We start from the raw sequence: 23,319 nt of genomic DNA on the forward strand, positions 1-23,319 counted from the left end.
GTAACTTGCTACTTTCATGTTTATGAGGATAAATATTAGAGATGTTACGAACTGTTCGATTGTCGAACCGAAACAAATACCTAAAAGCTGTTCAGTTCTTATATTCCAACCAGAAAAATACAAACTTAATATTAAATATTTATTTTTTATAAATTTTAATTAAAATAATATCCAATTTTGACTTTTTCAATGTTCGGTTCGAGTTCGATTATAAGTATATATGTTCAGATCTGTTCGAGTTCGTACATTTAAAGAAAATTTCGGTTCGGGTTGAGTTCGACCTTTTTTTGATAGTAATATACTATAATATAGTATAAGCACATACTGATCTTAGTTCTCGCCGAGAACTTCTCGGTATAAGCAGCATATTTATAACCAATTACTATAATAGACGGATAGACTAGACAGCTGTTGGCGGTCTTAGCTATCATGAACTATTTTTATAGTAGATACCATAGAACAGTAGATACTAGACAGAACGTGACACGTGTATTGATTTGATATATTAATATCATGAACATTAGAGTACAACTACTTACTCTTATATGTTCATGATCATGAATTTATGAGTAATATCATAGACCTATTAACTAAGTTAATAATAGAGTAATATCCATGACAATTGACAATATTAAGGCGTTGTCACACTGGACACAACGGTTTAAGATAGAATGGTTAAGCGACGAGGTCTGATATTTCGGCAGTAGAGTTTCTTATCAAAAATATGTAAACTCACTGTCCTGTGGCGCGATCTCGGATCTACTAAATTACCACGATACTCTTGATATTCTTTAAATTTATTAAATAATAATAATTAATACTATATTATAATAATTAATTATTAGTATATAGTACTTACTTCATAATACTTTATGATTGAAAACGTAGAAGAATTTAACAATGTAATTTTTTTTAACAAATGTCAATTTTATATTGGCATTTAATAGCTTTCCAATCTAATACCAGCAGCTGCATCCTTTATCCCTGTTTATGTGTATGACTATTGCTATATACTTTAGTATATTAACAGTCATACAGAATAAAATTATATTTATTATTTTCTATTTTGTGGACTTGTGGTATGGCTAAATAGAAAATACTAAACTAAATAGTAAAATGCCGTCTGGGAGTATTGTTTTTGGTGCCAACATTTTAGTGATAGGCCATGTTGGCACTGGAAGCGCTAGTATCCAGTGAGTAAAAAAATTTATTTGATAAGAAACTTTTCCGTAAATCGTAATGTTATGTACCGTGGGATTGTATGAATCGTCGCTCAACCATTCTATCTTAAACCGTGCTGGACACCTTGATACTAAAGATAAGATAACCATGGTTGAAATCTTAAATCTATGCTTGAATTAATGTCCACAAACCAAGGTGTATTTTTTATAAATACACCTTGCCACAAACATAGATAATAAATTAATTTTTTTTATAAATCATTTATTATCTATGGCCACAAACCTTACTCGTTATCTACAGCCAGCTGATCGACTGCACTGTAATTTTACATTGTGACCAACACCAATATTGATATCGTCAGAAATTTCTGAGAAATGTTTTTTTATTTTATTTTTTTCATTTCATATTTTGCGTTCTTTGCATTAAAATTGTGACATATTATAATGTCAACCAAAACATGTAATTATGTTTAAGTGACAAATGGGACTGAACGTCAACGTTCTCGATTGACCATGTCTTCTGAAAATCTGGAAATCGTACACGAAGGATGGCTGACAAAATCACCTCCTGCAAAGAGAGTCTTGAAAGCAGTCAGTGTAAAATTAGTAAGTTTAGTTATGATTTATGATTATTTGGATTTGAATTTCTATATTTATTATACAATCAATTGTTTCATGTTCAATTCTTGTTTTTGTGATGTTGTTTTTCTCATTTCGAACAATAGATGTACCTACTTATGACATACACAATTGAATGAAAAATTTTTTTAAAACATTTAAAAAAAATTCAAATCTAAATATGCTGACATTTAGAATGTTCTAATAGGTTATTATTAATTAGTTATTATTAGAAGTTAATTGATTCTTTAATGAATATCTATATGTCTCCTGCTGAAACTGGGACACATCACTAATAGATACAAATTAGGGAAAGGGACAGATATAAGTAGATAATAAAAATATTTTTGTTTTGATAATTTATGGATGTACTATTATAAAATAGAATCAGTAATTCAACAACCTAATTTATTTATTAAGAATTATATGTTTATAGATTTGAGGATAAATAGATAACATATTTCTAACATTTCAAAAATATTGGAAAAATTAACTATCCAACATAGTTAATCAAATTTTCTCATTGTACATAATGTTGTATAGATTGTAAATTACTTAAACAAAAAAAAAAAAAATACATAGTTTTATTAAGAAATCTATACATTTAAAGTTATACTGAAGATTTTTTAATTTGTATGTATATTATGTCTTATGTTTGATAAGTAGGTACATATTAATTGTACCTGTACCATAGTAGTTTGTATAATATTTCTTAATGGTTAATATCCGTCTGTTGTAGATATTTAATTTTAAGTTTATAATTTTTCTTACTTTTAAGATATTTATTATAAAAATGTTTAAACTTTAGAAGTGGCGTAGAAGATGGTTTGTGTTACGCCATTCTGGTGAATTGCCAGGTCAATATTTCCTTGCTTATTATACAGATAAAAGTCGCAGAAAAATGAAGGGTCGAATAGATTTAGATCAATGTGAACAAGTAAGATTTTTCACTTATTGCCATAAATGATCAATAATTTTCTAAGATACGCAAATTTATATCTTGATAATACAATAATAAGTAAGAATACCCATTTAAATATTTCCGGTTCATTAGGTTGATGCTGGATTAAGATTTGAAGATCGCAAATCAAAATATCATTACATGTTTGATATAAAAACACCAAAAAGAACATATTATTTGGCAGCAGAATCAGAAGAAGATATGAATAAATGGGTTGATTTTGTATGTCATGTTTGTGGACTTAAACCATTTACTGTTGATGAAAATGCTGGTAAATATTTAATTTAAATAAACTGTTTTTAATTGTAGTCATTTAACTATATTATATTTTAGATTTTGAATGTCCATCTGTCAATAATATGTGTAGACCGTTTCCTCTTAGCGTCGAAGAACATGATGAAGAACATTCATCTCCAGATTCACCTACAAGCACATCATCCAGCCATTATATACCTATAAGTGAATGCATTTCTGGAAAACCATTACTTCCAATTCTTCCTCGTTCAACTATAGAAGAGTCTTATGATTTACCTCGACGTATAAGACCTCCACCACGTCTTTCAGAATCACCTCCACCAAGTCCTGGTTCAGAATCAGTTTTTACTGATGATGAATCAATGAATGGTAGCACTATGAGTCGGCCGTCTGTCAATTGGCAAACGTTCCCTCGTTTATCTCAAAACTCGCCAGACTTGCCAGTAGCAGCCAATAGAAGGTTTACCAAAATATTACCAGAAGGATGTTTAACAGCGCCACCAAGGCCACCAAAACCATCCCATCTGATAGAAACTTCAACAAAAACTGATAAACTAGTTGAACCTTTAACAGGGGATGAAACTTATGACTTTCCAAGGTCCCATCAAATGACACCACCTCAAGCACAGCCCAGAACACATCGTAGACATTGTTATTCAAATGCAGCTCCGGGGCAAGTTTCTGGTAATATTTTCACTTATGATTTTGTTGAAGACTGTGGACCAAAAGTTGAAGAAGATAAGACTGTGGAATTAGAATCTCCAAGTTTTATTAATTCCCCTTCTGCAATTGCCAACGTAAGTTCTGCTTCATTAGAACAAACCCCTCCTGCAGTTAATCGTCAATTAAAGCCAGGCAGAAAGTTTTCGGATACTTCTGCTGAACTCTCGCCACTGACTCCATTAGCTAATCCGCCAATTGTAAACCGAAGGCTAAAACCTACTCAAATTAAAAAAAACCAAGATTCCTTTTATGGTAAATATACAAATTTTGTATATATATTATTCTGTAAAATTTTATATATGCATTATATAAATTATTTTTTTAGATACGACTAATACTCTACGATTATGTCCACCACCAATGGGTAGTTTAAGCCGTCAAAAATCTCGTATAGGACCCAATGTTGCTCCAACAAGTTTTGAACCTCGAATCCATAGGCGGCATTCAGCATCTGATGATCGACTAGCTTCAGACAAAGTAATATTTACATTTCGTAAAACATTAAACACAAGTTGATTATTTAAGATTTTGTCTATATAAATAGTAAAATAAAGTATAGCCAAAAAATATATAAATATAATCTTAGAAGAACTTTTTTTTAAATATTTTTTATCAAACTGACAGTTAAATAAATTGTTTTTAAAACCTTAAATTTTAAACCTTTAAAAAATTGTTTAATTTTGGTCAAATTTAGTTTGGAGATTATAGTCAACTGAACTTTGATATCAACTTTTATAAAAGCCAGTTTATATCTAGAGTTGGAGCCAGAGATGTATTTAGAGCTCAGGCAGATAAACAATGGCAATATGTGTTTTGCTCGGACATAACATCAAGATTTATTTTAAATCCTCAAATGGCTATGACTTCCAAACTATATTTGTCTCTTAAGTTTTAATTGTACTTTTGAAATTATTGCTTTAAAATTAAGGATGGGCTGAAACCACTTTTTACCAATATCCCCATTATTCTAATATAATTTACTGATAATTGATTGAAAAACCGATAACCAATATTAAAAGAAAAGAACAAAAATTGATCACTGGCAAATATGATAACATTTTTTTTTCTTTGACCAGGAGTTATCAGCTAGCTTAGTTGCTTGTAAAATGGTCAGTAAACCTTTAGCTGCAGTCTTTATCTCAGAATTTTTTTTTCTTTTGCAATCATTGTTAATGTACAGGCACAGCGATGTAACAATCAGTAAAATTGTAGAGTTTTAGAGTTTTATTTTATATAATTGTTTTAAACCACTGACAGAATTCTGCTAATTGGAATATAAGAGTTGGTCAGTTTTTGTTCTCTAGGCTAAATATATTCAAACATAGCTTTTATCATTTTCAACTTATTTTTTTTTTGTTAAATTTTATATTTGTATTTATGATTTTTAGGTATCTTCATACCAAATCAACAAGATTTCATCAAATTCACGATATCTAGCAGAAGCAAGTCGTTTCAACGATATTCAATATTTAGATCTAGAATTTGAATCTTGTGACAAACAGTATACAGTAGGTAATAGAACAAATGCAAAAGCAACTACCAAGAAAAAACCATGTAATGTAGGCAGTCAATTTACTTTGGTAATGCATGACTATTCTATGATTGATGGTGCTTACCCATACAAAACAGTAGATTTTTTGAAAACTGCTGCTTTGTCAATGACTAGAAAACGTGCTGAGCAAGAACGGCGATTTGGTAGACAAAACATGGTAAATTAAATGTTTTTAGGGTGCTTAATTATGATCACAAAATGCTTAACTTGTCACATATTTCAAAGAGTGACTAATGGCTCTTGACTTTACATATCTTAGATCAATTAAAGCTGTAATTTGTAGTTCTTATAATACTCAGTGCTTTCATGTTGAAACTTTACGAAATTATATTCATACATAAATGTTATCCATGTGTTAAATTATTTTCTAAAATTTATGAATAATCCATAAATATTTATTAAAAGCCAATATTATTTCTATTTTTTCTAACATTTAAAAAGTTTGGACTTAGTTCATATTAAAATAATTCTAAAGTGCATATCATCATTAATTATCAACTATATATTTAATCTAAGAACAAAAATCTAATTTACACAAGGCATATAGCTAAACAGAACAATCAAGAAAAAAAATAAAGTTTCTCTATTCTCATTAAATTATTATCTTATACTTAAACTTTAGAGTATCTTAAAAGAGAAATATTTGTTAAATATTGTTAATTGATTAACATTTAAATTATAATTACATTTTTTATACAACTGGGTATTTTTTATTAAATAATAAAATAAATTAATAGGTCTTGAAAGTATGTATGTACATTTATCATGTTATAAAAGTTAAAAATATTCAGTACATTTTGAATAAACATATCTCTATTAACTGGTTCATTTACATATTTGTGATAAACAAAAATATTAGATACTACATAAACATCAACAAAATAAATAATTTGTTAAGAGTTTGCCATTTTATATAGGCCTAGGCTTATAATTCAGATTTTGTTTAAATATTTATTTTTATATAAATTCTAAAAGTAAAACTACATATTTGATATTTGTATGTGACTTAAGAATCTTGACTTAATACTTAATTTTCTAACTCAACTGACATAAAACCTTGATTTCTCAAAGCAGTGTGTATATATCTAAACTAACAACCACTTTAAATTTTTTCAAATTTTTATCGAAGACTTAATGTATACATTTTTATAAATTGATGTGATCAAAACTTTAAGTAATGTTGGTGATTTCCTTCTTGTTTATTTAAAACATAATTTATTCTTATTAAAATTGTTTATTCCCTAACTATTAAGTCAGTTTTCCAGTATACATTTTTTTTCATAATATTAAACCAAAACTATTTTGTAAAATGTTTATACAAATTTGTTATGATTTTTAGGTGAATTTATGTTTTTTCATTGAATTTTAATGTATGTGTATAATACATTTATTATACATTTGTTTATGATTTATTATATAATTATTAATATTTTGGCTTATGTGACCTCCAATTGAATTACTCTTGTAATCTTGTTATCCATTTTTAATATAAGACAATCTCATTACAAATATTTATGCATTATTTTAATTATGTTTACTTATAACATAGTCAAATTATAATTATTATTTTATTTATTATATTTATACACAATTTGAAATGTTTTATTACCTAATATGTTCATTATTTTTATAACATTTATATAATACTATTAAAAAACAATACCTTAATGAGATTAGGCTAAATTAAATAGCCTAAGTTATTTTCTGATATATTTAGACTGTTAAAACTATATATTTTTTAAAGTTTATACGTATTATTATTTTTATTAAAATTACCAAAAAAAAAAAATATATATATATTGAAATTAAATTTTATTTTATATTGCCAATATTGTTTTATTTCTTTGTCTACTCCTTGTATAGTCATATTCCTATATTATTTTGTTTTATTATTGTTAGTTACAGGGCGATCCATTTAAGTAGGTACACTAATTATCTCGAAAAGTATTGAATTTTTTTTTAACTTTTACGTTTATGCTTTTCTAAAACCGTATAATATTTTAATTTTTCTCGCTTTTATATTTATTGGTGAAACTACTACCTATCAAATTTTGATTTTCAAATGGTAACATGTAATTAAAATATCATGAATTATTAAAACTATTTTTTTCGTGAATTTACGCGTTATAATTTTTATTTTTCGTTGATTAGTTTACGAGGTATAACTACTTAAAGTATTGGTGATTTTTACTATTTTTCCAATAAACGTGAAGACCAGGAGTTGGTGATAAATTTGATATCGTTGAATCTAAAGTAACAAAATAAATTTAATTAGTCCAATTAGTCGATAAGTTAATAAATGATCAGGATTCAAAGTACAATAATAATCTTTAATTAACTGTTATTTACTTTGTTACCTTGAATTCAGCGATTTTGAATTTATCACTAGCTCTTAGTCTAAACGATTATTTGAAAAATAATAAAAACCACCAATACTTTGAGGAGCTGTATCTCACAAACCAATTAACGAATAGTAAAAATTTCAAGACGTAAATTCATGAAAAAAAAATGGTTTTATTATATTACCATTTGAAAATCAAAAGTTGAGAGTGGTTTCGCCAATAACTATAAGGGTGAAAACCTAAAAGATAAAAATAAAAAATAAAAAAAAGGAATACTTTTCGTGATAATTAGTGTACAGACTTAAATGGATCACCTTGTCCTTGTGTAAATATTATAACATGTTTATAAAATATTTAAAAGGATGTACCATTTGTTTGTAGTTTTGTATACACTTTTTGGTAAGAATATTGGCTATGCTTAAGTGTTGGCTTCTATTTAATATTTTAATCTTTTATTGCGTCTATCATCACCTTTTGGGGCAGTAAAAATTCTTCGATTTTTTACTTCGGCCGCTTTTCTGATGGCAAAGTGAATCTAATTGGTACTTTGGAGAATAAGGTATATTAAGTATTATCTTAATAAGATCGTAATCAGTAAATAGCATTGTAAGAAGTTACCACCTACCAAAAGTAAAAATGTCCAATAGTTTTTTAAAGTGTCGGAAAAACAAAAAAAAAATAAAAGAAAAAGCTTTGATTCATACTCATAACCAATTTTCGACAAATCAATTTTGAAGATTAGCTAAAATAATAATTGTAGTTGCATGAAATTTTAACCGAATGTTTATATTAGCATTATTTTTACGACATTAAATTTTCAAAATATTTTGACTCTTTTGGATCTTTTTATAAACATAAGAAATGTTTGATTTATTTAAGTAAGTTGTTACAAATGTTACAATAGCAGTTGAAAAATATTCAGGATGCGTGATATGCATGATCTTTTTTTATAAACATTTAAAGTTCATATTTTGACGAAGTTCATCAAAATCTTGGAAATTGAAATAGTATACCTAAAGATAGAAAATGTATTAAAATATTTCTCATAAGAAGTCTAAAATGTAACCAAAAAATCTAATAATATAATATAAAAACAATTTTATAGATATTTTAAGTTCAAACTTATACGAAATAGATAGGTACCTATTTAGGTAAACTAAAAATTATGAATTGTAACTTCTTTTTATGATCTTAAAATATTTTTCGAGCAGTCTTGACATTTTTAAAGTATATTATTATATTGAATACATACAATGAAATTTCAAATGGAATTTTATTGGAAAATAATGTAATATTCAACCTACCTAACTAGCTATTACTAATTACTTTTGTTCCTCGTGGCATCACTACAAGGGGACCGGACTTTTTGTATATTGGTATACTGCTTCATGCTTAGCCTTAATCAAAATGATTAATAGTAAAATAAATGACTTTATTAGCAAATATTATCATAAAATATACTTAACAATATCGCAGAATAATATGGTAATATGGGCCAACAGACCGTCTACGCACGCTCAGAATCGTTTTTCGTTCAATGATTTTGGATCATTGAATTCAAATTTAACACACTTGTTACAGCGACATATTTAGACACCTACTGTACAGAAATTAATAGCAACTTCTCTTCTTTAAACTACTGGATTATAATATTAGCTTAAAAAAAGATTAGTTCAACATTTGATTGAAGTTCATATGTACTTATTCGAAATAATGATAATATCAATGGATGGTGGGAGGGGGGGGGGGGGGGTAAGTAGCCAAGAAGTTAAATACCAAATATTAATTTACGTATCGTTTTCAGTTTTTATAAGTTTAAAACTATAACATTGTTCTTTATTCTTAAGAATAACAATTCAGAATTTATATAATATAAACTTAGCCTAGGTATATCACTGTCCAGTGTCCACTATATATATGTTACAGAATTTCTGTAGTGCTTATATATTTTTATTTACCTATCTGATTTGTTACAATTGCGTATATGATATATTATATTATTATATTAATATCGTTTAATGTGTTCAGACAAATAAAATAGGTAACAAGAATCAATATTTATATTCTTTATAATTATGTAATAATTACATAATCCAGTTTTTTTAAATAAATAATCATTTAAAATGTATATTTTTTTTGTGCACTTTGACATGTTTATTGTTTCAATTAATTTGAGACATTTACTAAAATCGAATCATTAGGTATGTTTTTTGTACCTTATTCCCTAATCTAAGTAATTAAAAACAATACGTCATGTTTATGTTCATCTTATCTTGGTTTGTCATATTATTTTTCAGCCAAATACGGGATCATTGGATATTGGTGCTTACTGCTTTGATTTCCTATTACCTAGTGGTTGCTAATTGCTATTATTATTTATTAACTAACAAAAAAAAAAAACAGTTTGATCAGCGGTTTTGGATTGTTAAATACATGCATTCGTTCATAGTTGAATAATTACATTTTTTTTTTCATCATACAAAATGTTAAATTTGACAAGACTTGTACTTTACATGGTAAGTATTACGAAAAAAAGATAATATATTTTTATTTTTATTTTGGAAAGTATATAGATAAGTGCAGGTTATACTGTTTTTTTAATATCTTTTTCCATAAATTAAAATCTTATAGTTACCTTTTTAATAGCCAATTGATATTGGATTGTTAGTATTTAATATCTTACAATAGTCCAAATTCAAATGCATACAAAATATTTCTGTATTATAAAAATGCATTTTTATAAAAAAAAAATACTTAATACTATCACTAGTATCACTAGATATCGTATTTTTTGTATTTATTATATATTGTTTATTAGTTTTATTTTTTAACCTGTCTTTACATCACTTTTTGGAGCAGTAATAATGTTCATATCATCAACTTTGAATACTGTTTTTATATCATAACAGAATTTAGTCGGTACTTTGAGCGAGAAGAGGGCAAACAAAAATATTCCAATTAGGTACTTTTGAAAACAAAAATATTTGTGAACTGGAATTTTTTCGAAAAATCAGTTTATTGTACCTAATTTTAAAATTTAATAACTTTATAGAGACCCGACTTTTGGGAGTTTAATGAGTTCTTAGATGAAACATATCAGGTAAACAATTTTATATGCAATTTTCATTAAACAAATATAAGTACACCAGTACGTAAGTTATCAAACGAATAAAAATTTGAAAATTTGAACTTAACACTGTTTTTTTTGTATTGCATAAAAATAATTCTAATTAAATTAAAATACGTAAACTATATAGGTTTTTATATATTTAAATTCAATTAAAAACTGGATTAGACCTTTTAATGCACCACAATAACAAACAATTTTTAACTATACAAACTATTAAGTTGCCAGTCCTGGTCTCTAAATCGGAATAATGTGAAAAGGAAACTTGTAATCGTTATAATTTTTGTCGTATGGGAACTTATGTAAGGGTGTTTTATTTTCGTGAGTGAACATTCGCCTGATTTTTTTACCAAAAATTATTATAAATTCGATATATAGGTGGATATAACATAATTTAAAAAATAATTTTTAGGTTCTTTTTGACTTATTTCGATAGCTTATTAATAATTACAGATGAAATAAAAATACAATGAAAAATCAATTCTACAAGAGGGATAGGGTCGATCCAAAATACGCCACTGCTATTGTATTATATCATTATTATTCACTGTGTTAAAATCATCAATTACATAATTCTACGGAAATCGGACATTTCGCTTATTTTATTGATTTTGTGACCATCCCCAGGACACAATATTTTATGAATAAAAATCGTAAAAAAAGTCTTCCCGCATGTCGTCATCTTGTTATGTGGGCGGTAGGTAGGTTTATAATACCTTATTGTTATATTATGTCCTTGATCATTTTTCGTTAGGGTTACCTCCTGCTGCTGATGCTGGAAATCGGCACTCAATAATCGGTATTGTGATCCACGGTGGGAAGGAAATGATAAATTGTCTGAAACACGATATCCATTTAGTTGAAACCTGCTGCTCCTTCGTCACATCACATCATCAGTTTTTCACAATATTGTATTGCACATTTGCATTATTGTCAACTGTCCGTGAATGTTTTTTCGAAAATCAAATTTGTGTAGAATCTCCTTCAAGGTTAGGGTATTTATTATTTTAAATTTTTTGACCATTCACGTATATAACGTCGTAGGTATATGTGTCTAAATCTAATGGGTTTTCATCGATGAGAGTACCAAGGTGCGACGGCGACGGTTCGATTTCAGCCGTTTGTCTTACTGAAACGCTATTAGCATTTAAATAGAATTTATTCTTTTCCCTAGTTACTTATTATACAGTCGGTCCGACCGGATATTACAGAGTCGTGAGCCGATCATTTCGATGCGTTTTTCTTATTTTTTTATTTTTCTTATTTTTAACTAACATATATATGTGTCTAATATCGATCCCTTATATAAATTAAAATAACGTGAAGGTCGTCGATGATGTGTCAACCGTTCTAAATAACTGTAAATATATTAGATACATAATATTATTCTAGAGGTTACATTTATCATGGGGCTTAACGTATAAATATATAAATGCGCTTATCATGTACATAGTATATATCATAATATATCAAATTATTTATGTAGAAATTATTAATCTCTCGTTTTATTTTATTTTTTGGCTTAGTTGTTTGCTTGAGCTTTTAAGTAGGTATCTATACGCACCATTAAATGTGTTGACAGTCAAATGCATAACATTATAAGAGTATTAAATAGCCTATAACATTAGAGAAGAAATACAAATAACAATAGTGTTATTTTATGCGTCACGATATTATACACCAACCTACGTAATACTAATACAATATGTACATAATATAATGATATAATAAAGCATGTCACGAGCTCCAGTGTTTGTACTCGCTATATAACAGCCCGCTAAATATAAAATAAGTGCATCGTACATATAATTATTATGGGTTATGTCATATTTCAATACTCTATTCGCCTCTTCATCCTTACTGCTGCAGCTAATATATTTTGTTTAATTATTGAAAAGCTTAGCAGATTATAGAAGGTAATTCAACTTCTAAAATATTTACATCTTAGATTATTCAGTATGATACAAAAACAAATAATAAGTTGTTGAAATTTTGAATTTTGATTTAAAGCATAAACTAATATTATATACTTGCAATTGTATCAATTGTAGCGTAATTTAGTATTAGTACAGGTGTACAAACAATTTCAAAAATAGTCTCAAAATAATGTATTATACAATTCAATACGCAAATAGATACCTTGTTATAGGTAATATAGGATCCAACCATAATAGTAAGATTGAATAAACCACTGGTACCATGTGATTAATAATAAACATAATACATTAGACCTTTTACTTGGCTACGTTTCCGTTCACGTTTCCATCGTGTCAAGAAAGGTGGCATTTTTTGGTTACTGAGTTACTCTGAAATAGTACTATATATCGGTACTATTTATTTATACTAAACCGACTGCATCAATGTGCCATTTAGGCACTTGATTATCAATGTATTTGATATAGGATGAGTCGATCTATGAGAAAAACTCAGTAAAAGGTCTATAGAAGTCTATAGTAGATCTATACACGTTGCTGCAGTATACGGAGGTGTAATTTATTGACGTAGTGGTTTTTTTTCCGAAATAATATTATTTTTTGTCATATTAGGTAACCCAATTCATAGATTAAAAATCACCCCAAAATGTAGGATTTAAGTATAACTAAAGATTATATACTACTATATGAATACTGTAGTAAGTACCTACACAAATCTATAACTTTTTTGATTCGTTATAATTTATAAACTTTTTATAATGTACAATTGTTTATTTTCATACCTATATAGAAGAGACCTACTGTAGCCAATTACTGTGCGAAAACTGTTTACAATGGAAATAAGTTTTTAATCAGCAGAAAATTATTTGAGAACGACCAATGTACGCAAAAGAAAAATACTACTACAGTAAGAACAATTACTAACTTAATTTAGTAGGTACTATTACCTAAATATAATATATAATGTGTAGGTAGCTACTGGCTAAGTAATCGTAATACCAGTAAATACCTATATATACTAGCGTCTAGCATACAATATTTTATTAATACTTTAATAGAACGTCAGAATAAAAAAATATAATGTAATATAATAATTTTCATTACAGACGAAAATTGAGTATTCTAATAATGTACTGTGTAGAATATTTAATAATTCAAAAATGTCCAAATTGACTTATTGTTCCCTTTACCTATACTAATCATATAACTATAATCAATAAAAAATTTAACATAGTGATCAGTTTCATATGCTATGTGAGATATAAATGAGTGATTAGATTAAGCACTCTTAATTCTTATAAGTGGGTATAGGTACCTACCTAATACTATTTTTATATAGTATGGAAATCGGTTAAACTTTAATGAAATTATCAAACAAATATTATAACAAAACTATAAGAAAATTTATAATGTATAAATAATATTATAAATAAATAATAACGATAAAGTATAGTAAAATAAAATATTATTTTTTTAAAAATTATAGTTACAAATTCTTGAGTTAATGTTTGTTATATACTTAATAAAATATAATGATTAATTTTTAAAACGAAGATAAATTTTATATTTTCATCTAAATATCTCACCGACTCACCGTATTAGCAAAATTATGTAATATTGCATAATATTAAAAGATTCTTTATGTAAAAACATTTTTAATTAATTTACTAAATAGATTACTAGGTCATATTATATACGTTTCTTATATACAGTATATACCATTTCTATACTAGTCACTCAGGCACTGAATACTGATCCATCCTCTTATGACCATACCTATATCATCCTCTTCAATATTATACTTCAGATAATTATTCCCACTCCTGTATAGTAAATATACCTTGCGTAACATACATACTCTTTCATACTTCGGGTTTTTACAAAATACATATATATGTATATTTTGTTCATCTTCTATTAAAATTTTTAATAGGAACTGGACAGTAAATGTGTATCAAATTTGACTCTTTATCATGAGCTGTTGGATGTAAACAATGACGGTGTTGTATCTATCGAAGATTTAAAGGAATTGACTGAACGTTTTTCAAAACTCAACGACATGACGGACGAACAAAGCTTTATGTTCAGCAGAGTTATCGAAGTACGTGATTTACGTGATTTATACCTATAGGCTATACATTTTTAATTATCATATACCAGCTGCTGGTTATTATTTATAAAGCAACTTTAAATTATGATTATTGGTTTTTAATTTAACAGGTACCATTATAATCAAAGCCCATATTTTTTAATAATTTGATTTTTTATACAATTCATGAATCGTTTAATGACATAATTAAATAAACTTTTTTCCATACGATAACAACCTACCATTTTACAGTAAATTGTGAAGCCAATTATGCTTTCGAAAATGTAGATGTACTTACCGTAGGTAGTATATTTATGTAATTATATACCAGATAAACTATAAAATTTAAACAAAAATTCAAACGAGTCACAAGTGTTTGTGTTATCAAACTTTATGCAACTTGATATTATTAGAGGCCAATATTTGGTATTTTGGGGCTATGGTGAATTGAAAATTATACTAATCACTAGGGCTCGGAAGTTGTAGGAGCTAAAAAAGGTAAAATATGCATGCAAATATGTACGAAAAAATTGCAAAATATGCATTAAAAATGTTAAATATGCAAAAACATTATTCTGAATTCCAAAAATGTACGCACTTCACCTACTGGCTACTAACAATACGACGCGACGTCTAAAACGAAACTGTCACTGTCAAACATCAATCATGTACAATCAACAGTAACGATAAACAAAGAAACCATCATTATATTTACGGTAATTTATCGACGATAAGATAGTAATACAAATAAGTATTTCGGCATACTAGCGTGATAGACTAAATTCGTATCACATCAGTAGGTACATCACTGTTATTAACTCCGTAATTAACTGTGGCGATGACAATAAATACCTTAGTTGATCATTTTGAGTTTTATATTCAATATTAGTTGAAATTAACAGGTTAGTCAGGTTAAGAAGGAAAAAAATCAATTATTTAAAAAAAAATATGAAATATGCATAATATGTGTATAAAATTAATGAAATATGCACTTTTTAGCTAAAATTGGCAAAATATGCAAAATATGCATTTTCAATTTTCAATTTTTTAACTCGCAATTGTATATTTCAAATTTCTAGCTAGGTCTGCTATAAATTGAGATCATACAGAACAATATGCATTTCCTTCCGAGCCCTACTAATCACTAATAAACAGTGGCGCACACAGGATTTTTTTTCGGGGGGGGGGGGGGGGGGGGTTGTTCTATTAATAATTTACTATAGTATAGTCCTATGCTAAAAAATGATAAAACGTTGTATCAAAATAGTATGACCTATATTTGTACATCTAATATATTTTATGGTCTATATTATAATTTTTTAATTTATTATCAACAGTTTAAAGGTCAATGAATTCAAAATGAAAATAATTAACTTGTTTTAATAGAACAATGTATGCAATAAAATATATAATTTTATAAATTTAATGCCAATCTCTAACAAAATCAAATTAAAATAATATGATATTATTGAAATCTTATAATATATTTGATAAGAAATAAGGACATAATAATTGATGAGAAATTTATTCGTGGGTTGTCTCCCTCTCCAGACGCTCGTAATGAAGGAAGACATTTCGGGGGGGGGGGGGGGGGGGGGGGTTATAACCTCCTAACCCCCCCCCCCCCTGTGTGCGCCACTGCTAATAAATACAAATTTATATGTGGTCTAAGTATATTTCAAAAATGACAAATAATCAGATAATGAATACATTTATTAAGAAGGTATTATAAAGGATAAAATATACAGGTATGAGCAATTACCAATGAGCACCTGTGGCCTGTATAATATACAATATTTAATATATTGATTAATACAATTATATGTATTAAATATTAATAATATGTATTTGCAATGTATTTATGTATTCACAAAGTCAAATACACTATAATATATATTAACTATATATAATATATAGGTATCTGGCCTGCGCGGCTGCGCACATTAGAATGAAAAACTGCAGCAAGACATTTTTTAAACACGATTTACCTGATGTAAAACTTATATTTTAAATATTCCGTTTCAGAATTTATGGTACAAACATTGGGGATGCATTGATCCGTTCGATTACGTTACGGTAGAGAAATATTTGAAGTATATTCAGTACGTAAAACAAAACGATGGCCTGGAGGATGACGTTGTTAAACTATTGCCATACTTATTTAAGGTATGAAATTAATAAGTGTAAACTGTAAAAATCTTATTATAGGTATACTGCACCCGTCGGTTACAGCACTAAGCTAGTGGTATAGCTTTCGCTTCGGCTATGAGGTTGAACATGTTCAGGCCGGTAGTCAGACCAAATTTCAGGTGGAACAAACAAAATTTTAGGGGGAATCATTTATAAAACAATGTTGATTTCTAGTAGGTTTAATATTTTTAGAGAGGGCAAAGATTGTGGATAGGATGGCGACGTCCCCTCTCTCCTCCACCCCCTACCCAGCACACCCCGAAGCTATGGACCTCAACATGTCCCGCGCTTTTTAACATAATATGCATATTGCTATATACCGGGTATATTATATACCCAAACTAATTTTCCACCATGTTTTATCGAAATGATTATTTATTTATATTTTTAATTTATGTTTATTCAACATTTAAAAAATGACAACCGTCACAAAATTATTTGTCGTTAAAACTTACTATTATTAGTAATTTAAATATTTATATTTTTCACTAATTAGTAGTATTCTATAATTCTACAGATATATTTAATGGCTGTAGTTATAGCATTAACATAATATGTGTGAATTTGGTAAATTATTCAAGTAGGACAGTAGGAGGGCCTGGAGTGCCTGGACCCATGGTTATATACACTACGATATCTACCAGTATTTATGATACGAAATTTGGAGGGATCACACAATAACTTATGTGTTTTGTATTCCCCACCATTTTCATCACAAATAAAGTTCCTGCACTCTGATGTAGCTAGCATATATATAATTAATTATAACAACTGATTACTAATGATACTCTTTTGTTTTTATAATTCATATCCTTAAAAATGATCGGTACAATTTTACAATCTTAATTTTTAAATATCTTCAAACCACAATTATACGTTTTTATACGGTTACATTATCTAATTTAATAATCTAATTTAGTTTATCTTTAAATTAGCTACTCTGAATAATTTTTAATACTATTTAATAATAATATTTTTTTTTAATAATTTATATAACTAGGTATAAATAATATAAATGTTTCAGTAATTTTCCTTATTTATATCGATTTATGTAAATATCAATGCAGTTTGCTTGTTTTAAAGTAGGTAAATATTTATACAAAGATTTTTGTAATCGTAAAAATTGATTTTGATTTATTTGAACTATTGTTGCAAAAATAATTGAAAGTACTTATTGTTTTCACACAGGCTGTTGACAAAGACCAGAACGGTGATATCTCAAAAGAAGAATATATTAAGTTTTTAGAATGTATTGGGACATCAAAGAAGGTAATTATACTAATAAATAATTTTATACAATTACTATTGACGTATATTATGTTTATCTTGAATTCTTGGTGTTTAACAGCGCTATGCATTTACTGATTTTGAACATCAATTAATTTTATTTGAAACTATAAAATTAAGTGTGATAAAAATTTGGTTCATAACTTGGTGCCATTCTAAATCCAAAATTGTGCTTTACATATTTTAGTTCAAAGTGAAAAATAAAATAAAATATATATATATAATTTGTTTTTTTTTTTAAATTAATCTAACTAAAAGTAAGAGAACAAGTTGTACAATTATATTGTAACAAGAATATTCGGAAGAATCAGAAAACCTTTTTTTATCATTTCCTATTGAATAATTTGAATGTATTCATTTTCGTAGTAATTTATCTGGGTTATAACTTTATAAGAGAATAATTTTCCGATAGCTATTTTAAATAAAATAAAATAGTGAGTGATTTTTATACCTTTTGTTTGTATCCGTATATTGAAATATAACGTATATATATATTTATGGTGTCGGGTTACGTGTTCGAAAATGATATGTTCGAATAAAATGTGTTCGAATGAAAAGTGTTCGAAAAAGCATATGTTCGGATGAATTTTTGTTCGAAAACTTTGTATTTATTATTTTGAAATTATAAAAATTAAGATATCTATTATCTATAGTATATTCCAACTATTATACCGTTAACCAGGGATAGACGGTTATTTACGACAATTTAACAATTAACATTATTTACGCGCCGAATTGCGTACCATTTAAACTTTTAACTTGAATTTACTCGTATATACATTTGTTTATTTTATTTGGCGATATACATAGACCTATACATTTAATAATTTTTTTCACTATATAAATAATAAATAAATAAATAATATTTTAATATAATATGCTTGTTTTTACCTATATATTTAATAATTTTTTTCAGTATATAAATAATATTTTAATATAATATGCTTGTTCTTAAGACTGAGTTTAACTATTCGAACAAAAATTCATCCGAACATATGCTTTTTCGAACACATTTCATTCGAACACATTTTATTCGAACATATCATTTTCGAACACATAACCCCTTATCTATATTTATTATTTATGCTGTCCAGTACAAAATTATTCTGTAAAACGAACCTTCTGTAAACAAAAAGAATAAAATCGTACTTAAGATCAAATACATTGGCTGTTCTGAGTAGGTATTAAATCAGAAATCACTAGTTATCTTAAATGTATATATGTTATTAAAAAATTTACTCTACAAAAGTGAAAAGACTCATCGTAAAATATAATCGTTATTTAGTAATCTGATTTATTTCTTCTTTTCTAATTATATCTTTAAATTTCTATATAAATAATATATTTTATTATATTTTATTAATTCTTGGGTACCTACCATTTACAAAAATATAGGTTAATTTTCAGGTGCCCATTAGTTACATATGGTATTTTAGTATTAAAAGTGTATCTTGCATATATTTTAAAAACAATAAGATTCATGATGCTTATCAATATATTATTAATTTTTAAAAATTTAGATTCGTTTACTTATATTCATATTAATATACATTTTTAATATCTTAAGAAAACTATTTATTAGTGTATTTTTTAATTCATAAAGACATAACAATTGTAATTTTTATTTTATAAAAGTCATTTTACATGATTGAGCATATTTATTGACATTTTTAGTGCATATTTGAATATTTCCCTAACCATTGAATTCACGCAGTCCTAATAAATAATGTTAAATATAATTAATCAATATATTACTATTGTATTTTTGTTTTATTGTACAGGCTAACTTAATCAAGTCATTGGGCATTATAAACGACAAAGATGATACAATTAAACTGGAAGATTTAATGTTGATCATTAAACATCATTTGTTTCACAATAAACATAAAGTTGAAGATAAAATAGTCGACAACGGCACCATTAGCTATAAGTATAACTAACAATAGTTATAAATTTATAACTAATATCATCGATATTTTATTACAAATTCTAATATCAATAATTTAAGATAAATTATAAAATAATATATTATGTACACCTACTGTAATTTGTACAAAATTATAATAATATAATAGGTAATATTATAATATACCTAATATAATTGTTTATATTGTGTGTACATATTTATACTTTATACATAGTACCTATTCATGAACCGTTACTTAAATACTTATTATACTTCCTAATTTTCATATTAATCGTACTTAAATATCAGGTGTGGCTAACATGAATATGTTCGCGAGCTACACATAGGTGTATACATTTCAAAGAGCCAAAATATTTATAAATAAATTTTATAATTCTACATAATTCTATATTTATATAATATATACAAATATGTATATATTTATTATATATTATTGTTAATTTACCTGTATACTATATACTTATTTCTATATATTGAAAAAATTTTCCCTATAAAATGTATACGAAAAAAATATAGAAATTTCAGTTTTTGTAAATAAGACGCGAGGCGCGAGCCACCTAGGTGCTTACGACTATGACGCGATCGAATGCGACTCTCGATTTGTAAATTGGCCAATTCTGTTATAATATGTTAAATTATATTACTATAAAATAAATATATTAATACCTTTTAGATGTGTGGAATTCCCATAGGTGTGCGGACATTTTAATTCCAGAAGGAGCATACAAAATAAAGCAGCCAAATAAATTTTGAACTGTAACAATTAATAGTAATTGTATATGTTTGTATGATACAGCTATAGAGGCAGGGCTTGTGTTATTGACACACTACGGTGGCTAATTAAAATATTAGCAGGCGATCTTTTACTTACAACTGAATTATAATTCATAATATTTTGACTAGGTAAGTACACCTATATTTTTAGTAAGCTATATAGGGTGTAGCAGGGCCGACTATTTGACAAATTTTCATTACGAATATCACTACCTATAATATTTGTCAAATAGTATGCTGTTACACCCTGTACTGTAGATACGATTTATTCTACAAAGGATCAATGTATTATCTAAAATGGGATCCATTTTATCTCCCTTCTGATATTAAATAATTTGAAGAATACATTTCTCCTGGGTTACCCGACTGTCGACTGTGACTAAGCGGTTTTAACTTGCACCGTCAAAAAATGTTGCAGACTCACCACAATTTGAACCTTCTGCAAGCACCCGTGCACACGCCCATGTGAATAAGTAATTATGTAAATTAATTTTTATTACATTTTATGTCACGTGTATTGAATACTTTTTAAAAATCTATATATGTCACGAGACAACAGATTAACATTTTTTAAAATAATTTGATGAGGGCGACGAGGCTTCACGTTCTAAAACTAAAAAATATAAATTATATTATACATAGTAACTGGTAACCTTACATATTAGACTATATATACGTATTGTATACTTTTATAATACATTTTTAGATTCTGAGCGGAGCGATGAATGTATTGTTTTTACCATGATGTGTGCTTTTTTTTTTGTGTCTGTCATCACGTTTTGAGGCAGTAAAAGTGCTTAGATTTTTGACTTCAGTACCTCGTTCGATCAGAAAGTGAATCTAGTTGGTACTTTAGGGGTCAAAATTGAAAAATTCTTAGTAATTTTCTAAATAATCGAGAAAAACAAACTAAAAATTAAGGGAAAACGGGAAATTTTACGCACACTCATTTTTCGACAAAATCGATTTTGGTTTTTGATGTAACTTTAAAACAAATGACCATAGATACATGCAATTTTCACCTAATGTTTATATAAGTATATTTTATCCACCATGCAATTTTCAAAAAATTTCGACTTAAGTTGAACTATTCATAGGCATTTGAAATTTTCGATCATTATTAGTTTTTTTAAATTAATATCGATAAAAATGTATTTGTTAAGCAGAAAAGCTTGAAAATTTAATACAAGGCTCTTAACATATTGTTACAATAGCAGTTGAAAAATAAAAGAAATTCATAGTCACAATTTTTTTTTATAAGCATTCAAAGTTTGAATTTTGACAAAATACGTAAAAATCACGAAAATTCACAAATTATTCTGAGCTAGAAATTCATAAAAAATGTTCTTTTTAAATCTAAGATTTAAAAATTTAATACAAGATTCCTTACAAGTTTTTCAATCTTTATCACAAATAAAAATTCCACCTGAAATTCAAATTAAATTTTTATGAGCATTTGAAATTTAAATTTTTACAACATTGGATTTTCACTTTTAGCGATTTCCTTATTTTGGTGTAACTCTAAAACAAATTACCACAGATACTTGAAATTTTGACTGAATCTTTATATAGGCGTGTTATATATTTGATAAAATTTTCAAAATATTTAGATTTGTTTTGAGCTGTTTACTGACATTTTAATTTTTCAACTTTATTAGTTTTTTTTTCTATAAATATCGATAAAAATTTATTTGTTCGGTAGAAAAGCTTGAAAATTTAATACAAGGCTTCTTACACATTGTAACAATAAAAGTTAAAAAATATTAAAAATTCGTAGGCACAATTTTTTTTATAAGCATTTAAAGTTCAAATTTTGACTAAATACGTAAAAATTACGGCAATGTTCAAATTATCTTAGATAGAAATTTATAAAAGTTTTTCTTTTTAATTCTAAGATTTGAAAATTTAATACAAGGCTCCTAACATATTTTTACAATAGAAGATGAAAAATAAAAGAAATACATAGTCACAATTTTTTTTTATAAGCATTCAAAGTTTGAATTTTTACAACATATTATGTAAAAATCACGAAAATTCGTAAATTATTTTATGCTAGAAATTCATAAAAAATTTTCCTTTTATATCTAAGATTTAAAAATTTAATACAAGGCTCATTATATATTTTTACAATAGAAATTGAAAAATAAAAGAAATATATAGTGACAATTTTTTTTTATAAGCATTTAAAGTTCAAATTTTGACTAAATACGTAAAAATTACGGCAATATTCAAATTATCTTAGATACAAATTCATAAAAGTTTTCCTTTTTAATTCTAAGATTTGAAAATTTAATACAAGGCTCCTAACATATTTTTACAATAGCAGTTGCAAAATAAAAGGAATACATAGTAACAATTT

At 26.7% G+C, this 23,319-nt stretch overlaps 2 protein-coding genes across 2 annotated transcripts; both read left to right on the plus strand.

Moving 5' to 3' along the window:
• Window positions 1–1,556: 1,556 nt before the first annotated feature.
• On the plus strand, window positions 1,557–5,714 carry dos (daughter of sevenless). Its single transcript, XM_089226128.1, has 6 exons — window positions 1,557–1,787; window positions 2,608–2,736; window positions 2,854–3,031; window positions 3,094–3,990; window positions 4,064–4,215; window positions 5,127–5,714. The coding sequence occupies exons 1-6, from the start codon at window positions 1,695–1,697 to the stop codon at window positions 5,454–5,456; spliced, it is 1,779 nt and encodes a 592-aa protein (XP_089082254.1). The 5' UTR covers window positions 1,557–1,694; the 3' UTR covers window positions 5,457–5,714.
• A 4,308-nt stretch (window positions 5,715–10,022) lies between these two features.
• On the plus strand, window positions 10,023–20,378 carry CBP (sarcoplasmic calcium-binding protein). Its single transcript, XM_089226564.1, has 6 exons — window positions 10,023–10,148; window positions 13,484–13,600; window positions 14,627–14,794; window positions 16,808–16,948; window positions 18,161–18,241; window positions 20,041–20,378. The coding sequence occupies exons 1-6, from the start codon at window positions 10,116–10,118 to the stop codon at window positions 20,197–20,199; spliced, it is 699 nt and encodes a 232-aa protein (XP_089082690.1). The 5' UTR covers window positions 10,023–10,115; the 3' UTR covers window positions 20,200–20,378.
• The last annotated feature ends 2,941 nt before the right edge of the window (window positions 20,379–23,319 follow it).

Source organism: Diuraphis noxia, unplaced genomic scaffold, assembly GCF_037042655.1.
Source record: "Diuraphis noxia isolate RWA-SAM2 unplaced genomic scaffold, SU_Dnox_SAM2 contig0004, whole genome shotgun sequence".
Taxonomy (NCBI): Eukaryota; Metazoa; Arthropoda; class Insecta; order Hemiptera; family Aphididae; genus Diuraphis; species Diuraphis noxia.

Excerpts from the sequence above, each read along its gene's own strand:
- dos (XM_089226128.1), top strand. The coding sequence starts at position 1,695 with ATGTCTTCTGAAAATCTGGAAATCGTACACGAAGGATGGCTGACAAAA. Across the intron at positions 2,737-2,853 it reads ATTTAGATCAATGTGAACAA|GTTGATGCTGGATTAAGATT; the intron begins GTAAGATTTTTC and ends CCGGTTCATTAG. Across the intron at positions 4,216-5,126 it reads ATCGACTAGCTTCAGACAAA|GTATCTTCATACCAAATCAA; the intron begins GTAATATTTACA and ends TATGATTTTTAG.
- CBP (XM_089226564.1), top strand. The coding sequence starts at position 10,116 with ATGTTAAATTTGACAAGACTTGTACTTTACATG. Across the intron at positions 10,149-13,483 it reads CAAGACTTGTACTTTACATG|AAGAGACCTACTGTAGCCAA; the intron begins GTAAGTATTACG and ends ATACCTATATAG. Across the intron at positions 16,949-18,160 it reads TATTGCCATACTTATTTAAG|GCTGTTGACAAAGACCAGAA; the intron begins GTATGAAATTAA and ends GTTTTCACACAG.